At 41.8% G+C, this 21,170-nt stretch overlaps 1 protein-coding gene across 8 annotated transcripts in view; it reads left to right on the plus strand.

The window, feature by feature from the left end:
- The window catches only part of ABCC8 (ATP binding cassette subfamily C member 8), a 135,926-nt gene extending 115,865 nt beyond the window's left edge, over positions 1-20,061 (plus strand). For all 8 annotated transcript variants that reach the window (XM_037899708.2, XM_043549161.1, XM_043549159.1 and 5 more), the window contains 10 exons: positions 1,114-1,216; positions 8,061-8,174; positions 8,858-8,978; positions 9,119-9,249; positions 10,027-10,105; positions 12,028-12,136; positions 13,576-13,679; positions 16,294-16,427; positions 18,175-18,237; positions 19,831-20,061. In XM_037899708.2, coding sequence (XP_037755636.2) covers positions 1,114-1,216; positions 8,061-8,174; positions 8,858-8,978; positions 9,119-9,249; positions 10,027-10,105; positions 12,028-12,136; positions 13,576-13,679; positions 16,294-16,427; positions 18,175-18,237; positions 19,831-19,968 — 1,096 coding nt within the window. In that variant the 3' untranslated portion in view covers positions 19,969-20,061. The remainder of the gene's footprint in view (positions 1-1,113; positions 1,217-8,060; positions 8,175-8,857; positions 8,979-9,118; positions 9,250-10,026; positions 10,106-12,027; positions 12,137-13,575; positions 13,680-16,293; positions 16,428-18,174; positions 18,238-19,830) is intronic.
- The last annotated feature ends 1,109 nt before the right edge of the window (positions 20,062-21,170 follow it).

Genomic DNA, 21,170 nt, shown 5'->3' on the forward strand with positions numbered 1-21,170 from the left:
GTACAAAGTGCACGTTTTGGTATATTACCCTGACTGATTTGAGTACTAGCTAAGACCCTGATCCTGCAAAGCACTAGAGTGGGCAGTCTGCTGCATCCACATGGAGCCCCACTGACATCGTTGCAGGATCAAGGCCTAATGCAGAAGTTTCACTAACTAGCAAATGTTCTTCTAGTTGTTAGTGTACATCAGTGTAGTTCTACAGTAGTAAATGTAAAACAAACTTGCTGTATTTAACAGCCTTTGTGCTCTTCGGCTGCTTTATTCTGAAGAGAGAAAAACTGGTTTATAAAAGTCTTATTGCTACTTTTATTGATTGTAGTTCAGGGGCTCCCCCAATGTACTGGGCATTGTCTATGCACAAATTAAGAGACAGTCGCTAACACTGTGGGGTCTTGATCCATGACGGGGGCTCCTAGGCACTACTGCAATACAAATAGCAAATAACCCACTCGATTTTATATGGTCAGTGAAAAGAGGAGTTGTGTTTTCTGTACAGCTAACACATCTTTCAATTGCTCACTCTCTTGCTCTCTTGTGCACTCGTGTGCGTGCACACACTTTCTCAGACTCTTATCTTTTTCTTTATTTCAAGCCACCTTCCTCACTGCTGCCATGGTAGTGAATGACTAGCCAGAGTCTGTTGTCATTTATAAATTATAGTTTTAATATGAACTGCCCAGCTAGCCAATGTTAGTCCCAGAGTCCTATATAAAATGTCAGCTCCAGTTTAAGAAGATAGCAAAATCTTATTTGTTCCTAAAGAAAGGACATTGTGGCTGAGGGATGATTTCATATGGTCATGTTTAGGACACTCGGGAGGTTCCAGTTCTTGAACTGTTGTGTGATTCAGACCTTTAAAATTAAAGTTTTATCTATAATTAGAAGCTGTGGCAGCATGCTGCAACTTCCAGCTCCACAATTTGGGCATGCAAATTCTGTTTGTGTGTTTCTAATATATGCACTCAACATCTGGGTATTCGGATTAAGAGGCTGGGTTGAATTGCTCTTAAAAATACAGCCTATTAAATGCTTTTGCTTTTTTTTTTTTTACACTTTTCCAAGGCCTCATGACACACAATGACTCCTTGCTTTGCCATTTCTGTTTTGAAGGTATGAAAGCCGGTTCCGACAGAAGCTTCTTGAATATACAGATTCCAACAATATTGCTTCCCTTTTCCTTACAGCTGCCAATCGTTGGCTGGAAGTCCGCATGGCAAGTACATTACTCTGTTTGGGGCGAGGGAGGGCGGTGTTATGCTTCGCTTTGATCCTGGCACTCCATTGATGCATATGAGTTATCCAGCCTATACCTTTGCCATGTACATGTCTTTTTAATGAAAATTTGCCCAAGTTACCCCATCGATGAAAGTCCAATGGAGTGCAAGAGGGGAGGAATTATTCCAGAGCAGGAATAGGATTCATGGCCCTTTTTTGCCTGCCTCCCCACCTCCGCCCTTCCCCTTTTGGGGAGGAATGATCAGAGCAAAAGATCCTCTAGCTGTGCTGTCTATCAAGATCCCTCAGGGGGCTGCGCATGTCAGTACACCTGGGCTTCATCCATCCAGCTACCTGTGCTGAGGTTCCACTGTATTGGGTGCTTTCTGCACCAATAGGGTATGTGAGGATTTGGGCATACGCCCTTCCTCAGTCAGCCAAAGGACAGGGCTATTGCCTTTTGTGTTCTTGTTCCCTTTGTAGCGCAAGTACAGCAGGTAGGTGAAAGAAATTATCTGTTAAAAATGAGTCTTCAGGAAGGCAATACAGAGAGCTTCTTATGCTGTGTGGTGTTGGCATTTGTATCTGTTTCTGCAAGGCACCGATGTAACAAAGCTGCTGCTACTCATCTTATAAATGTGTGATTCTTCCATATACATTACAAGTACATCAGTGTGTGTATTTCATGTCAATCTGCACATTAATTTTAGACTTTCACATATATTGGTATATTTGCCACCTAAACTCAGTTTTTTTGGTGACTCAGAGGAAAGAGAACTAGTCTGTATTCTATTCAGCAAATAAGGAATAATAATGAAGAAGCATCTAGAGATGATCGAGATCCTGTTGTACTAGGCACTGTATAAACGTAGACTACATCTACACTGGCAACTGGACATGGTCCAAGCACATGGTTGTGCCAGAACCCACCTAGCATCCACATCTAAACCCCAGAAATACAGGCTTCAAGACCTGTCCAGGGAAAGAATGCTAGTAGACCTGAGGGGTGTGGGTATGAACATGCCTCGGGCTGTCGCATGGCCCCGTACCCACGCCAGTGCGTAGAGTGGATGGGGTAAGGGGCGTGTCTTGAGTTCAATAGTCCTTCAGTCCTGTTCCCACAATGTACTGAACCCTTTCCTGCCTGACCCTTATCCAAATCGATAAAGGTCCCTGCCTCCTCATTCTCACCGGTAGCAGTGAGCTGCACTGACCCCTTCACAACAGTTTTCCACTGGACTTTCTTCATCAGTACAAGTGAACATGTTCCACGAGCTGCCGCCCAGTCAGCCAACCACACCCAGGTCCCAATAAATGTGTGGTCGGAGTTCACCGTTTTCCACAACTTCTCCCACAGCATCAGGAACTTACACCTGTAACTGAAAGTTTCAGAGAGGCTGGTGCAGGTGGGCATTCACTGTACTCTGGCCCACTCCCGGGAAGGAATAAAGCACCTGAGGCTCCGGTATCAGAAGGCAAAAGACTCCACCAGTCGCTCCAGGAGAAGTCCTCCAATCTGCCTATCCTTCAAGGAGCTGAACCAAGTGTTCTCCCAGGCTCCCGCTACTGAGCCTGTGGTGATGCACGACTCCCTCCTCAACCCCCACCAGCCTCATCAGCTGATGGGATGGTGATGAAGGCCATGGTGTGGAGATGGTGGGGACTGCAGAGGAGGAGGCCTTGGAGAAAGAAGAGCATGTCATCCTGCAGCCCTGCAAGGAGAAGACAGCTCAGCAAGCCCCTCCTGATGAGCAAGAGGAGAACCTCTCTACTCAGCAGCAACTAGAACCTGAGGCTGGTAAGTTAAACCCCACCCTCACCCAGATGGTCCCCAACCAAGATGCAACTGGAAATTCACCATTTTATTGAACGACCATAAACCACTACAAAGCTTTTTTGCAGAAGCTATAGAGTGGATTATTCGTGAACTAACCTATTGCCCCTGGGTATGTGAGTTTATTGGCCAACAGACTGACAAAGAGGGAGGGGGTGGAAAGATCCAGCTGTGGGGACAGGACATTTGTACTAGATGAATGGTTCTCCAGAGTTATAGCTCCTTTCAAGATTACAAACTTTCACTACAATAATCCCTCCCCTCAGTTGCACAACAAACACATGGGAGCTGTGCAAAACTGGGCTTTGGTGTAGTATCAGGGTCGGTTATGTACAGGAAAAGAGAAGGGGAGCCTTTGCTTCTCTGAGGAACACAACAGCAGCCCTCTGTCGCAGTATAAATGTTTTCGAACATTACCCTGCCCTGGTGTCCTGCCTCTCCCCCCTCAGTGCTGTGCTCCATAAGCCGGGAGAAAGAGTCTGGGATCTGTGCTGGTGGCTGCACAAACAATCCAGTTTCACTTTGCAGTAGGGAGGTCATTGATTTGCGGCCTTGATCAAGAAGTTCAGGGAACATAGTACAGGTGCGATGTCCCTCTTTCTTTCCCTGTTCCTTTCTCCACCCTTTGTTGGATAAAGGGAAATGATTTCCTGGTTTGGAGATGGGTAGGCATTTGCAGTGGTTTGCTTCTCCCCCTCCAAGCAGGCTCAGTCTGGTATCTTGGACTGTAGTCTGTTTCCATTCAGATTGTCTCCCAGTCCTGTAAGCATAGGTCAAAAAAATTTCTGGTGCAGCAGAAACTCCAACTGGTTTCTTAAAGTTCAAAAGCAGCACAAATGTGCTTGGCCCACCTTCAGAGTTCACCAAACCCTCCTGTTCAGTGATACCAATAGGATGACAAGTAGCACAAACATCTCTCTGTCACAGATTGGCAGATCCCCATCACGGGACTAGAAATCTATCTCCCCTTTCCAGTCTGGTAATTTTAAAACTACTAGGTTCTCCAGTCGATGGCCAGCCTTAAAAGAAGGAATTAAGAACAGTTACTACTGCCCCAGAAATAAATGCCCCCACCAGCCCAATCATATTCTTTAAGACATTAATTTTTTAAAAACCATTAGTTGATGCTAACTCCCATTTTCAGCAGGTGCTCCTTTCTTGGGGGCTGCAAAAGTTGTCTGAGAATCAAGGATACTAAAACAATCACATTCCTGAAATGCTGAGAAGTATCACTATTGTGACCTCCCACAGCAGTGTTATGTTATGTGGGGGGATTTCTTACCTGCTTTCCAAGGAAAGATGAAATTGTGATTGACTTGGCAGGACCTTCGTCTGAGAAGAGTGAACCCGTTCTGCCTGGAATCCAGGAGCAGCAGCCCAGGGCAGTAGGGGCAGACAAAGGATGACACTGGAGGATGTGCTCATTGGGGTCGACAGAAGGAGCCAGGAGAAGTTTGATTTTAAGGGCAAGAGAGGAATGGGCTATTGGGCTGGAGCAACAGTCTATGGAGTGGGAGGAACGTTTTTTCCAAAGGCAGGAGTCATTAATGATCTGGTTCCTGGAGCAGGACACATGGTAGAGGGGATGGGAATTGCCCAAGGGGACTGGGAGCACGCCCTGTTGGAGTCCCTGATACAAGGGGAGGTGGAATGGATTCAGGTCCTGCCTGCCGCAGTAGCTGTGCCAGTATCCATAAACTGGCACCTCCTCCTCCAGCTACTCCTCCTCCTGCACCTGCAGCCCACCATGCTGCTGAGTTAGGGGACCCAAACCCCACCCTCTGTGATGGGGGTGGGAGGCTGCAAGACTCCAGGCCCAATACTCTGTACTGGCCCCCAAAACCCCTCCCGGGGAAGTTCTGTGACCGTGGAGGAGGGAAACAATGAGCCCAAGACTGCCTGAAGGCCAGCGTGCGTCTAGCCCCCAAACCCCATTCAGGAGACAACCCTTCCCCCCCCCCCCCTGAATGTTTTAAAGACATTCCCCCTCCTTGTACAAAGTAGGGGGAGATCAGGGCCAGGAAGATGGGGCCATAGGGAATAAAGTTTTAACATTCTTCAGGAAGTCTGATCCATTCCGTTTTCATTCACAGTTCTTTTAAAAAAAATGTTCAGAGGTATGCTACATGTACTAGTTTCAATAAATGTTAGTTTCTTTTACTTGTGTGTGGACCTGTCATTTGGGCTTTGGTAAAGATAGTGTTTTTTCCCTTTCAGTTTTGGGCTCTATCAGTCAGTGCTTTGAGTCATATAACTCTCTGGGGTAGAAAACTGCAAAGTCCAGTCTGACCCTCCCAGAACCACCCCCACCCTCCAAAACTCTCCCTGTCCTGGTATATGTGAATATAAGTAAGCTGGAGACATGTTGGAAGAGCAGTGTGCATAGAAATAACAAGTAATTTTATTAACTTGGGCCGGTGGAGTGGGGAGGAAGAGAAGGTGGGTAAATCCCCCCACAATCACAGTCACCAGAAATGAGATGTAAAAGCCCCTCCCACCCGCTTCATCAACTGTTCTCAAGGTCCTTCAGACACTGAGTAATCCACCTGAACTGTGGTCTGGCTAACAGTTGTGAACATTAACACAAAATGAAAGAACAATAAGTGTAAGAGCAATTTATCTGGCCAGATACCATCTGCAGGCCAATCACAGACCAGAAGGTGCTATACCTGCGGAGGTGCCCTGCCCCAGTTACCTGTAATGAGTCATTACCTAAACAATCGGCTAATGACAGTCAGTGGGAGGGTAAAAAACCTGTGTTGAAACACAAGTGAATGGGAATGTTCCCTCTTTTATTTTTACAGTAGATGCATAGGGTGTGGCACTTTGTTTGGGACCAGGCTGCAGTTACCTACCTGCCCGCCCATTCATCCATAATGTAGGCACAAATTGCATCCTTGGTTTCCCTGGCCCACTGTGGTCCAGCATCAGTATGAACATTCACTGGATCAAGCTGCTCCGTAAAGGTTTTGCAAGCCCATCTTGTCCTGTACAGTCTGTCCTAAAGTACTCACCTTTAATCTCACAAATGTTATGAAGGGCACAGCATGCCACAATAATGCAGACAGTGTTGGCTACACTGGGCTCCAACCAAGAGCATAAGCATCATCAACAAGCCTTCAGCCATTCAAAGGTGTTCTCCACTATCATCCTGCAGCTGCTTAGTTTGAAGTTGAATCTCCATTTTGGCAGGTGCTTAAAGCTGGGCTAGGGTTTCATTAGGCGGTGTGGGAGCGAGTATATGGGGGTCCCCCAGAATAACTGTGGGCAAAGAGAACCACATTGCTTCTGGGGAATAAAGTCCCTTCCTCCCCCTTCAAGTACAATCCCAATCTCCTCAGTACTCAGTGTCATGGCCTGTCCTATGTGTTGGACAGCATTCAGGAATTTGCTTTTGTGGTCCTCTAAGCCTTTAAGAACGAGTGAGTAGTAACCTTTTCAACTGAAGTACTCACTCGCGCCTTTCAGTGGGCAAAGTATGGGGATGTGGGTGCCATTGATGGTGTTTCCAAATTGCACGGGGCCATTCTCTGGGACCCCACTATAATTTCTGGAACTTTGGTGATCGCAACCACATGTGGGTAGATGAGTGCATGGATGGTTTCACAAACCTGCACCACCACAACCCTCACAGTGGTTTGGCACTGGCTGATAGCTGTCTGATGTTGCCAGCTTCCAGAGGGCTATAGCCATCTGCTCCTGCACTGGGATGGGTCTCCAAATCCTTGTGTTCTCCCACTGTAGGATTGGGGCCAGCTCTTCATGGAGCTCCATGAATGTTGGCTTCCTCATCCTGAAGTTCTGTGGCCCACTGGTCATCATCTCAAGTTTCCAACACTATGTAATCCCACCACACGGTGCTGATTCTCCTGGTCCAGAAGTGGTGGCCTCCCATGGACTTACAGTTGCAATGCTGGTAGTCCTCTGTGTCATGGGGCAACAGTGGATTACTCTCCATCCAGGCCACCATTCTTTGGCTTGTGAGAGAGGTCCGAGTCCTTTCACCCAAAATTGTCACCGGTCCTGTATTGCAATGCACTCTCATTTGTCTCACAAGAAGGAGCAGGGTACCATCGGTCACTTGTGCCATGTCTTCCACCAGTTGGGCAGGAGAGGGGTGAGTGGGAGCTCCTATCACCAAATGTGTGAAGGCATCTGCAGTCCCACCAACACACAGCAAGGCAGATCCTAGAATGTATCCTGTGACTCATAGAGCCTTGGGATACTGCCCCTGAAATACTAGTGCTAACCTTGCCTACCCAAAAAAAGCTGTGTGGACATGGGTATTCCCAGGTTCAGAGTATACACCCGTGTCCAGCACAGCATATTTTTTGGACACTGTGCAGGTGTGGGTTATGTGGGCAAGTGTACACACAGCCTTGTACCTTTGTCCAGTTGCCAGCATAGATGTGGCCATAGAGGAGGCCAGTCCCTGCCCCACTGACTTCCCATTCTAAAGTTTTTATCTGTATGCAAAAATTGTACCACTTTAACTATACCAGTTCCATAACCTCTAGTGTGGACACAGTTTTTCAAGTATAGCTTATTCCTGTAAATGTAGGGAATAAGCTATTCTAATATATGGCACCTTTATATTATGGGTATAACTGAATCTATACTAGGCATTGTATCAGTATAACTATTTCAGTAAAGCATCACACACCTAACTGAAATAGTTATATTGGTACAAAAATTACATGTAGACCAAGCCTAATTTAAGATGGGATGGGGACACAACAGTGGATACAACCGACAATATCAAGAAATAAGAGAGGAGTCATGGGACACTGCAACAAAAATGGTTAAACGGCATCTCTATCCACAGATTATTTAAAATCTTCTGCATGTGTTTCAGTCTTAGCCATATAAAGGGTTTATTGTTTCAAACTGAACTTACCGAAACATTTGCATGGTGTGTCTCTCTCTCTCTCTCTCTCTCTCTCTGTGTGTGTGATATATATAGATAGATAGATAGATATAGTGATGGAGCTTATTCATATTCCTTCAGGAGTACATTGGAGCGTGTGTGGTTCTCATAGCAGCTGTGACTTCTATTACCAATTCCTTGTACAATCAGCTCTCTTCAGGACTTGTGGGTTTAGGACTAACCTATGCTCTTATGGTAAGTTAAATCATGCATTGAGTGGCTTCCCACACACACACTGCCTTCTTCAGGACACAAAGATGGGAAGAACAGAGGGTGCTGTTTACACATCCTTATTGGGAAGCTGTAAAAACACTGAAATAGTACATTAACTTCAATTCATGTTGCGTGGGTGATATGTTTGTTAAGCATATTCTTTTCTGAGTTCTTAAATCCCATGTAAGTAATATATATTGCAGTTATTAATAAATATATCAAAATGTTATCATTCATACTAATTGAAAAGTAGTATTACTAGATCACTAATTTACTCACCATTATGCTGTAATCTCTCATTCTAGATATTCAGGGTTTTTTGTTTGTTTGTTTTTTTTACAGAAAAGTTATATCTGTTTCTCTCTCTCTCTCTCTTAGCTTTTATTTTCTTTTTGAATATTGGCATGCAGCACCATAATACCAGAGCACCATGACTAGAATATTTAACTTGCAACCAGTCTTGCCACTGTGTTAATGTGCACCAAATGTTTCATTCAGTGGTCCAGCTTATTAAGACTTTGTACTCTGAATAAACTTCACCGAAACAATTAAAAAGCTGTCTTGGAGGAATGGAAGTTGCTTGGTGGCCTAATAGTGTTATGCTGTTTCTTTTCCAGTATTTCATATTAGCAAAAAGTGAAATTTATTTATTTATATTATTTCAGGTGTCTAATTACCTGAACTGGATGGTTCGTAACCTGGCTGATATGGAGATCCAGCTGGGAGCAGTGAAAAGGATCAATGGCCTTCTAAAAACAGAAGCTGAAAATTATGAAGGGCTCCTTTGTGAGTGTGGTATAGTATCGCTGCAGAAAACAACTTGTTAAATATTTAATGATTCACAATGAATTGCCATAAATAACTTATTAGAGCATTTAATGAATTGATGAATTGATCACAAGTGGGTTTTTATGCTCCGGGTACAGCTCCTTCACAGATTCCTCAGAACTGGCCTGACAGAGGTGAGATCCAAATACAGAACCTGAGTGTCCGGTATGACAGCAACCTAAAGCCAGTCCTAAAGCACGTCAGTGCTCACATCTCTCCAGGGCAAAAGGTAAAAAAGCGGAGATGATTTGAGAAATGACTCTTTCCCTGGTCAGACCAGCTTGTAATAGAAACCACAGAGTGGTGAGAACGTACTGAGCTATTTTTTATTAATGATTTCCAAAGTTTTTCCTCCACCAAGTTTTTCTTCCTCCAAAATAATATACTCCAGTCCTGATCCCTTATACCGGTTTCTTTACAGTTTTGCTCTGATGCCTTCAAAAATGTGTACCGTTACAGTGATGTACAGTGCTGCTTAATCTTCTGGTGCTCCGCTGTGGGACATAGGGCCCCAAAATAAGGGACACTGACACTTGCAATGTGAGATATACACTCCATCATTCCCAAATGGCTCCCCTACCCCATCCCTTCATTGGTCATCTCTCCCCACTTGTCCCTTTCCCCTCAATCTTCTTTCATCTCCTTAATCTTGTGTGTCAGTGTCCCATCGTACAATGGACTCTCCCACCCAGACACACCCCCTCTGGGGTTCTAAGCTTTGCTGGCAGCACTAGCCAACTCTCCTTGTGCTCCAGAAGGACTCCCTGTGACCCACTGTTCCCTAGCATCCCCATGGAGGGCCAGCCAAAATCTAACCCTGAATGTCAATTTCTCTTTTAAAAGACAGAAGGGCGAAAATGTGGCCTCTGCTGAAGAGAATTCAGTTTTGTCATTGACTTCAGACGGGGCCGGAATTTCACCCCAAGATGTTTGTTGCAAATGCCCTGTAAGATACTTCTCCTTCCTACTCATTTAATGTTCTACTCGTCTTGTTTCTGTGTTGTAGATTGGAATCTGTGGCAGAACTGGCAGTGGGAAATCCTCCTTCTCTCTCGCCTTTTTCAGAATGGTTGACACCTTTGAAGGTAGGCTCACAGCTGTTCCCTCCCGTCATGGTTAGATCCCTGGGGAAGCAACTTTGAACCTTGTTCATCTGACCCTAGCAGTCGTGAATTACAAAGACGGTAAAACTGTGCGAGGCATTGTTGCTGGGCTTATTCCAAGTAAGGGACCATCTGTCTTTCATCAGCTTCTGCCATATTGATAACCCAGGTCAATATAAAATCTCATTCAACGTGATCAGTGTTTTCTAACGCCATCAGCAGCCTCAGGCAAGTGTTTCCATTAAAAACAGAAAAAGACTTCAAATGTGTATTTTTTAAAAAAAAAATCCATATTCTGTGTCAATATTGATTTCCTATAGGGCCTGAACCTGCTTCTTTTGAAGTCAATAGCAAAATTCCTATTGACTTCAGAGAGAGCAGGATTGAGCCTTTAATTACAGTTATTTCCAGAAGTAGTCTTGCATGTCATTTTTCTTAAGCGTTTACCAGCACTCATTAAAGGGGTAGGCAAAGGTGCAGAGGCAGCATATTTCTGTCTCCAGCACAAACCAACAAGCATAGTGTTTATCAGTGGCAGGGAGGGTTGAAAAGATATGCTATAGTGCAGGTTACTCCAAGGACAGAATTGTTCAGGGCTCCAAAGATAACCTGGAGCTTTTGCTACCCACACTGTGTCCAAACAGGTGGTTACTTCCATCTCAAAATCCCTTCCCATCACTGCACAATGCTATGATCTCCTTTGTGAAGCAGTATTTCCAGGGCTGATGTGTAAGAATAGCAAATAGTACCTCCTGGGTCTACTATGAGCACAGAGGCTACTTGGGGAATTGTCATGTGCACCAGTCTGAGTTAGATGTCTCTATTTCAACTCATCTGGAAATAATGTTCATTTGCCTGTTACTCTGAACACAGGCACAATGGAGTAGTCCTCATACACCCCCTATGTCATGCTAGTGAAAAGAACCTTCATCCCCTTAAGCTGCAAGTGCATATTAGCTGCCACTCGGAGGAGGTGGGCTCTCTCCCTGTGAATATTCTTAGAGCCAAAATCTCTCTCTCTGTTCACTTCTCAGCAAAATATGGATATGTTTTTCTGTAGAAGCACCATTCATTTGCAGTCCATTTCTGGTTGGCCTATCCACATACAATTCCTGCACAGCCATCCCCTCTGGCTAACACTTGCCAGAGCAAACCAAGCAGGGCAGGAAGCCTAGAGGGCACAGGAAGATCTGGAGGGCAAGTGTTAAAGCTTGAGGAGCACACTCCTCATCCTCTGTGCCCTGCTCTAGAATGTCACAAACAGACTCTTCATGACATTTTCACATGGGGAGGAGAGGAGAGGGAGGGAGAAAGAAAGAAAGAAAACCACTCATGATAGAGGTTAGTCACATCACTTAATGCACTTCTGGAAGGCACTTGCATATGGTTGTGATGGAGGGGCTACAGGAACTTGACTAGAACAGAATAGAATTGGATCCCTCTATGGCTTGGGGCATGGACAACTCATGGACGGCACACAGAGTGTGAACCTTAGAGACCTGAAGGGAAGAAGTTTCACCCTGCACTTGCCCTTCTTAACAAATGCACCTTAGCTATGTTCTCAGGTATCTTTATGACATTGCACTAAATCAACATCTGATCATTTATTCTGGGTTATTAGACATCCTGTAAATTAAATATATAATTATTTGTGTGACAACCAGATGGGATATACAATATTCATAAAATATAACAGGCATCTTCCATGATTTAGTCTCAAGGGAATTGCACTCGCTGCTTATCAGTAACTCGTTTCACTGGTGAATAAAGTAATATGTAGCCCATGGGTTAGTCTTGCATGCTTCTCTGTAATATCATGCAAACTAAAATCAAGTTGTGTTGTTGGCTGCTAGCTACATGATGTGATGAACAATCTAGCAGACTCTCAATGTTCTTTTGAATAGGGAGGATTATCATTGATGGCATAGACATTGCAAAGCTCCCTTTACAGACACTAAGATCCAGGCTGTCCATCATTCTCCAAGATCCTATTTTGTTCAGCGGTACAATCCGGTAAGCATAAAGCAGAAACAACAAGAAACAGCTAGGGTTTGTGTTACCACAGATTATGATTTTCACAGAGAGAGCAGCAGCAAACAATGCATTTAAGAGGCCTCATGCTCCACTACCTTTAATTAAAAGAGGGGAGCATTGTCTTCTCTGTGTGTTCCTCCCCACATCCTCTTCAGAGCCCGGGGAGCCCTTCTAGAGCAACTGCACCTGGTCAGTGCTCCACAGTCTGGGAGGGGTGCTCCTTAAGGTGGGGCCTGGGACTAGTCACTGTCTGTGACCTGCTACCCTCAGGACCCGGTGAGTTTGCCAGCCGAAGTCAGCTCAGGAGATTGTGAGACTGGCATTCACCAGCCCTTTAGAGGTGAAGTGGGGAAGATGTAGGTGAGGGGGACGACAGCCATGGCACATAACAAAGGAGAGTGGAAGGGAACCAGGGAAGCCGTGTAAATGGAGTTCAGGTTCTGTTGATTTGGAGCTTAGTGCTCTGTTAGGTTTCCAGGACTTTGCCCCATTCCCTCCTCCATGAGGTTCAAAACTCTTTCCTATGTGGGGAAGATGAAATGGAAACTCAGAGAAGAGAACTTCACAGAGTTTCCAACAAATGCCATCCCCTCCTATGACGTTTTCCACAAAAGGGGACAATCTGACCCTTAATAAACAGTTATATTGCCTACATAGGCTAATTTGGGCATTAAAGTAATTAGAGTGGAGTTTCATTTATAATGACTTAGAAACTGCTGCAATTTGCCTATTGATTCCATGAGATTTCAAGCTGTACTTGCTTGAATAGGTCATGAATCATTTATATCAGAAGATAAAATGGCAGTATATATTTGTTTTGTTTGTTTACTTATTCAAGATTTTATTTAGGCCAACACTGGACATTCACCTCATGTACACTAGCAGTAAAAAGTAAATCAAAGATCACATTTGCTGCTGTGAGTCTTTTATTCCTGAATAAAATGAATGAGCCTTGTTTTATTTTAAGCAACATGATATGACATGAAGGACATTAGCACTTGTCGCTGCCTATTTTGAGTGATAATAGACTAAGGATGCATTCAGAGTGGTTGATAACAACTGCTGAGTAATTTATAGCTACTGTTCTGCTGTGGTGATGCCCGTTTGTGTTTCATAATTCAGCATGATGCTGATCATTCTGTGTACCACAAACTGGTACTGTAAAAACTAAAAGGGGGTCATGTTGGATTCGAAGGGTCAGATTCTGATCTTAATTTCATTGGTGTAAATTCAGAGCAAATCTACTGACTTCCATGGAGTTATTCCTGACTTGGACTGATGTGAGATCAGAATCAGGCCCAAAGTGTTTAATCCATATATATATAATTATGTGTGTGTTTGTTTTTAACCACACAACTATAAAGGTGCATGGGTGAATTTGATGTTCGTAGTTAACTTTTAACTGTATTGAATCATAGGTTTAACTTGGACCCAGAAAAGAAATGCACAGACAGCATGCTGTGGGAAGCCTTGGAAATAGCACAACTCAAACATGTGGTGAAAGCACTACCAGGGGGTCTAGGTAATACTTCTCTTTTCTTTGGGAAAATGCTTTCAGTGTTAAATTCATTTCTATTTAACATTTAGTTAGTAACTTATAGCAAAATGGCTCTTACTGAAGCAACTTCGGATCAGGTAGGCTGGCCCAAGCTTTTGTGGGGCCCTGTATGAAGTCAGATAAATGTGCTGGGTCCCATCCAACTCCCTCTTCTGTTTTACCCATAGCAAAACTCTCATTGACTTCAGTAAGGCCAGATTTTCACTCTTGGTCTCTGGTCCTGTGGCCAGTGGCATACCGTCTACGTATATAATGCATGCATTGCATGGCCCAGAAATAAGTTTACAAGAATACAAAAGCCCTGACCAGCTGTGTCTGTGGGACAATTCCTTCCGGCCCCCAAACGCACATGAAGTACACAGTTTTGTATAACAAAATGGCATCTTCCACACAGCATAGTGTGTGCAAGGTCACGCCCTGCAAGCAAGTGTAGATTTGTATGCCTTACTAAAAATGTAATGGTACACCACTGACAGTGGCTAATAAGTCAAGTGTATGCAAACAGGTATAAAGGTAATTGAGATATTAAGGAGCTTGAAAATGGAAATATAAAACAAATTAGAGAAAATTATTGTCTTATGGGATGGAAAAAAAAGATGGACATATAAGCTGGCAGTGGGATATAATGCCCCAATCCACACACAAAATCAAAGAAAGACCCTGTTTCAGGAAATGAAATAAGTCCAGCAACCCACCTATGTTACAGATTCAAAGAATACTGCATGGTTGGAGTGGTACCGAGAATAGATATACTAGAGAGAGAGATACAATCTGTCACATAAACATGTTAAAATAATGTTGGTATTCATGGAATTGTTTGTGAGTGCTGCCCTGTGTTCTAATATGCACCAGAAGGTAGCATTTCCCCAGATTATTTTTTTCCCTTGAAAGAGCAACGCCCTTGGACTTCTATGGGGTGATTAGGTCTTCTTTAGAATTCCAGCATTTCTTGTAAGCTACTTTCACTATTGCAAATGCATTTAAGTACTTGAGCACAGTACTCAGACACATAAAATGAATCTTAGAATAGGCAAATGAAACAGGTATTGTGTGCTAAATGAAATGTACTGCACAAACTGATCCAGACAGCTGTTTTTAATAAAATAAAATCATGTATGAAATGCACAATAAATTACAAACACAGCATTGTAAGCTCCTTGTGACAGGGACTATCTGATACTCTGTGCTCTGCACAAGGCTGAGCACACTGTCAAAGCTCAACAAACAACAATAATGGTATCATGAACTACCTCCTTCTCTTGGTTACCCCTGTTCTACCTCACTGAAGTTAGTGAGAGCAAAACTTTTCCCTTCTTTATGCATTTATCAATACTAGCTGTATCCATTTTTGAAAGAAAAAAAAAATTCCTGAACATGAATTTTAGGTAGCCTAATCACCCATGGTATGCCTAACGCATTCCTAATCACAACCAGCAGCTGACTGCGCAGTCATGGAGCATAGTTCCAAACTGTTCAAAATCCCAATGACTTTAATCTCTATTGAGGACATCCCAGGTAACTAGTAGTACCCAAATGTGCAATGTTACAAGGGATACATTTGTGATTTCAAATCAATCTGCTCTTGGAAAATGCATATTACCTGTCTTTTATTGTCACTTTTTATGCTGCATGACACCTGCTGTACCTTTCTTGTAGTGCACAAGGAGTCTGATCCTGCTGACCTTATTCAGACAAAGCTCTTTTTGATTCCAGTAGGATTTTGCCTGAGTAGGGACTGCAGGGTTGGGCCCACAAGCAGTCGGTGCTGCCTCACGTAAAGTTGTTTTCTTTCAAGAAGGCAGCATTGTAAAGATACAACTCCATTTAAAATAGTTTATAACAACTAGTTGTTCTGACAAGTTCCTTTGAAGTCAGTCTCATTTTTAACAGTGTGTTTCCTTTTCCTCAATTTAATGTGTATATACAGAAGGTATTCAGCATTGGGGTAAGCTAGATAAAACGATACGCTCAACCAAATTTGTAGAAGGGAGATCTTCCAGGGATTGTTGTCTGATTTGCAAGAGACATATGTCAACAAATGAGGTTAGAGTGCTTTAATCTACACACAGGCATTGTGGCAGGTTTATAAAACAGGAAGACACATTTCATATATTAGTTTCTCCCCTTTGCATTTGATGTACATCAAAATATGTTGGAGGGGAGGGTTCCCTATGGTATTTCAGTTTCTTATTTACTTTGCATAGTTCTTTTCATGCTGTTCCTTCAGACAACATGTCAGAACACTATGCCCATTTTTATTTATATGAAGAATTACGTTTAACTATGTGTGTTATGGACTTTGGGTTTTCATTTCTGTGCATAAGATACATCCATTTTGAAAATAACTATGTCCTGTTCTGCCATCCTCATGAGGAATAGTAACTTACTTCATGAGTAATCCTGCTGAAACCAGTGTTACTACCCAATGTGAGTAAAAGTGGCAAAACTGGGCACCAGCAACTTAAGACTTATAAATTATCTTAAAAATTCTTAACATAAGTATGAGATCTTACTTTGTCAGCATGCTCTCTGTGCTCCCCACCCCCGCAACAGCCTAAATATTACTTTTGTTGTCCAGATGCCATAGTCACAGAAGGTGGAGAAAATTTTAGCCAGGGGCAAAGGCAGCTGTTCTGCTTAGCACGGGCATTTGTGCGGAAGACAAGTATCTTCATCATGGATGAAGCCACAGCATCTATTGACATGGCAACGGTGAGTTCAGAGTTTCAAGTTTTTTTATATGGCACATGATTTTTCAGAGAGGGTAGCCATGCTATTGTTAGTAACCAGAGATGAAACTTAGGTAAAATAATTCTACTTAATAATGTGTGAACACAAGTTTCCTTGCAAGTGTGTTTACAAGCTGGCCCCATCATAGACATTGACCCATATATGAGAGTCACTGTTAACTAGTCTGACAAACCTATCTTGATAGTCCCTCACTATATACTAAATTGAAGCATTGATGCAAATGTTTTTTTATTGACAGTTCAGTTTCCTAAAGTAAATAAGTCTTCAGAGGCTTAGCTATGGTGGTCAGTTGAGGACAAACTTGGCTGGTAATGTTATGCCTCCTCCAACTTGTACTAGCCAAGCATAGCAAGTTTCTTGGTGAATTCTTCAGCAGGATGGAGAGGACAAGTGATGAAGAAGTTTTCGCCCTGCAGGGGGTTGAAAGTAAGGTCAAGTAAATAAATAAGAAATAAAAAAGACCTGTTAGATCATTGCATCTATCCTCCTGCAGGTGCAAGCTAGAGTCCCTAGTAGAGGATAAACTGCACACTAGTACTGCCCTGGCTGGTCTTAGCCAAATACAATAGACTATTCTAAGTTGCTTTGTTCCCAGTTTCAATAAACTCTGTTATCAAAGGCTGTCATAAGATATGTTGAGATCCTCAGAAGGAAGACACTACATAAGTGCAGAATATTATTGCAGTGGTTTATTATAGTAGCTAAATATCTTTAGTACCGGTTGGTGTAAGTTACTGCTGTGTCAAGCCTTGAGACTGTGGTGCTGAGGGCCAAGTTAGCACTTACCCACAGACCAGTTAAAACACATTGTGAATGTTGACGTATTAAGCAAGCAGTCCATTCATTGGGGCACTTGTACCTTGGGCACAGATAATATGAAGATAACTATTCTAACGATCTTGCCTTGCTGAGCTTGGAACGCACCAATACATTCATAAACAGCAATGGGTGAAAACTCTGTGAGGACAGCTGAGTATTTTAAGACTGTCTTAACGACCTCCTCTGCTGTTGTACCGGCCAGGTATATCTAGCAAAATGCACCTGCAGTGCTGTCAACTGTATCGAGTATGTCGTAACGTTCCATGCTTTCCGCGGGACAGAAAGAATGGCAGAATGGAGCGGGATTGGCAGCAAAGTGAATATTCCTTTGCAACAACGTGATTTAAAATGTAGTCCGCAACTTTAAAACAGACATAGTGATATGCACCCTTCTTTGTAAAGTGCTTTAGGGTCTGCAAAGGAAAAGTGCTATGTAAGAGCTAACTAAGTAGTAGTATCAAAATTCAGTAAGTTGAGGTTGCTCAGTACCACTGTTCCTTCTAAGCTGTGCGCGTGTGCGCACGCACACAGATCCTAAACCCCGCACACGCAGCAAAACACCACACACACAAAAATTTGCACAGAAGCACAACAATTTGCACAGAAGACATTTTTTGCGCACACGGCCTGTCAAAAATTTGCACAGAAGAAATGTTTGTGCACACAGCCTGTCAAAAATTAGAAGGAACATTGCTCAGTCCCTCACAGAATTAGGCCCATTCTGGATGATCATTCTAGAATACCCTAATTTAGCATACTGTTAATTTCTCATATCTTTACAGGTATAAAAAAAACTTAGTATTAATTGTTTGACACTTGTTTTTATTGTTATGCCCATCACTTGAAGAATCTGTTATTTAAAAAATAATAATGTTGTTCCTTTATGTAGGAGAACATTCTTCAGAAGGTTGTAATGACGGCGTTTGCTGACCGTACTGTGGTAACCATAGCAGTAAGTACACTCTATGTGGCTTCTTCAAATGCAAACAAGCAAATGTAAAACAATGCATCAGGTACCTTGTTAATTTTTCTGATTTCTCTAGTCTATTGTTTTCTAATATGGCACTTATTTAATTTAAAATACATTTATTTTCCATTTAAACCATTTGGAAAGTAGTTCATATATTTGTATTTTAAATATTTAATGCGTAATCCTGAAATGTGCTCCACAATAGTAATTACCATTGACTTTAAAGGACCACATATAAGGATATTGTGTACTTTCTGTGACTTATTCATTTTAGGCCAAGTTCAACCGTGGTGTAACTCCACTATCTTCAATGGAAATTGTACATGCCTATCTGAGAGTAAGATTTGGCCCTAATTAAGCCATGATACTTTAATTTAAGAAGAACAAAAATAACAATATAGCTTTCCTGTTGGATAATGCTTTGTTGTTGGATAAGTTAAACAAATAAGCATTTTAGCAGTTTTCAAAATATTATTTGGTTTTATTGTTAAACATAATCAGATTTATTAGTCAATGTATTTTAAAATGATTAGATAATTATTTCAAACAGTAATAACTAGAATTAGTTAATAAAGAGAAGACTTGAACTGAACCAAAGAAATGTACTTGACAGTCATGTCATTATTAATAAATATCTTTCACTCCTTTATTTTCTAAAGATAAATGTGTCTTTGGGCAATGAAATAAGAGGTTACTGTATATTTTTTAAAATGTTAAAACTATATTATAATTGACATTTTATGCAAACAAAAGTCAGGAAATTCATAGTTAGAGTTACTGTAGGACTCATAACTTGACCTTCTTGCATGTATGTAATATTACGTATTAGTGTACACAGTGTTATTTTATACACATTGAATGTCTAATATACAATTGCTGCAGGAATCATAATTTAGAATTTCATGACTTCTCTTCATTAAAATTTTTAGGTAGTGTTGCACTGAGTTTTTTGCATTTGAGTTCCTTATTTTGTTTGTTTGGGAATGTGTGGAGGGAGGGTTTTTTGGTTTTGTTTGTCTTTTTATTAAAGTTGCCAGTGCGTGCACATTTAGCCTCTGGGTTCTAAAACAGGTTTTAAAATACACAATTCATACATAAATATTTTAAATAAACCCAGTTTATTACAGCCCCAGTTGTAAATGTAATCTCAGCAGCTGCATTTGTTTTAGAAACACTGTCATCTTAATAAAGATGAAGTGATAAATTGTAGGAAAAGGGCTATATTTGTCTAATCCATATTTAGCAATATCAAAATACTGTAAAAGTGCATCTGTAGCTCTGACCCTGCACGTGACACCATGCGTGCAGATTCCCGGGATTGCACAGAGCTCCATTGACTTCATTGACTATGCATGGATACAGGGATCCATGCCCATGGAGCCAGTTTCAGGATTGGGGCCTAAATATATATCTACATAATTGGCATAATAATGAGATTCACTAATTGGATTAAGACATCTCCATCAAGCTTGAACTTTGATAGGAATACTGATTTCTAGAATTTCTGATTTCTGTCTTATCTTGCACAGTTATATTCAATACACTGAACTTGTATTTCATCTGTTTACTTTTCAGCACAGGGTACACACTATTCTGAATGCAGATTTAGTCATTGTAATGAAGAGAGGGGTTATTCTGGAGTATGATAAGCCTGAGGTTCTGCTGGAGCAAGAAGAGAGTGTGTTTGCTTCTTTTGTACAAGCCGATAAATAATAGGATAAAATGAAGCCTTTCAAAGTGCAATTGTATTACTCATTTTCTAATTATGTAAATTACCTGTAAATAAAATATTGATTATTTCATAATAAAAGACTGAGTTTTTCCATTCTTGAAATAACCTGAGTGGGTCTTTAACTCTTAATGAATTATCCATGTGCCTTTCCTTTTTGTTTGCTGGATTATTTTGGTACTAAGGACTAGTGAATTGGGTGATTTGAGATAAATACATTTCTGAAACGTGGCACAATGTACAGCAAATATGAACAACTGGCACAGGGTTTGTTTTATTACTAACAATGAAACCTCTGCTGATAATATTTCATTACTGCATTTTTTTTTCTGAGAATAGCAGGTGCAACTGGAAGGAAATTGCTGTCTCTCCATATTTACAAAAATAACTACTTGGTCTCAAAAGTTGCAATTGCAACTTCCTATTAAGTAATAGTTCTGGAGACTAAAGTGACTCGGGGAGAGAAAGAGATACATTGCAGTCTTAAGATATCAAGTGTTCATGCGTGGAGCCCTTGTGAAAATATTTTCCTATCTGTAATATACACTGAAACAATGCAATTTCAATACGGCGCCTTCTCTACCATCACAAAGATCAGGGTGGGATAGGTGCTCAGCAGAAAATATCAAAAAAATATGCAACAGTACAGTAAAAATGGTTGAAAGCAATAAAACTGCTGATGTCTCACAGTTTGGGTGTGGAGGGACGCTTGAGATCTATAATTCATGGGGGGAAGTAGTTACACCTGCATTCTTTCTCAGGATCTGGTTATCCAATACACCCCCACAATGATATTTTGTACAGTAAATTCACTCTTGTAACTGGACCTTTATGTCATAGATAATGCTAAGTTTATCCCTATTCTGTATACCACAAAGTACTAGCCTAGACAGCAGCAGGTAAGAGGTGCATCAAAGGTTTTTTTCTAAAGCATTGATCTCCTTAGCCTACCACTCTCTGAGGCTGTTAATAATTTCCTTTCTTTTTTTATACAGTACACTGTTATTTGTTGATGCTGATCATGTCCCCTTGGCTTCCTCTTTACTACATTGCATCCAGTTAGCATCCTTAGTCACTGCCCATGTTCCTTATTATCACTCAAGCTAATTTCAGCCTTTATTGAGCTGTACTATCTAGAAATGTGGACAAAATCTTCAATACAAAGACCCCTCCCAAACACTGGAGA

The sequence above is a fragment of the Chelonia mydas genome, chromosome 6, assembly GCF_015237465.2.
Source record: "Chelonia mydas isolate rCheMyd1 chromosome 6, rCheMyd1.pri.v2, whole genome shotgun sequence".
In the NCBI taxonomy this organism is placed as follows: Eukaryota; Metazoa; Chordata; order Testudines; family Cheloniidae; genus Chelonia; species Chelonia mydas.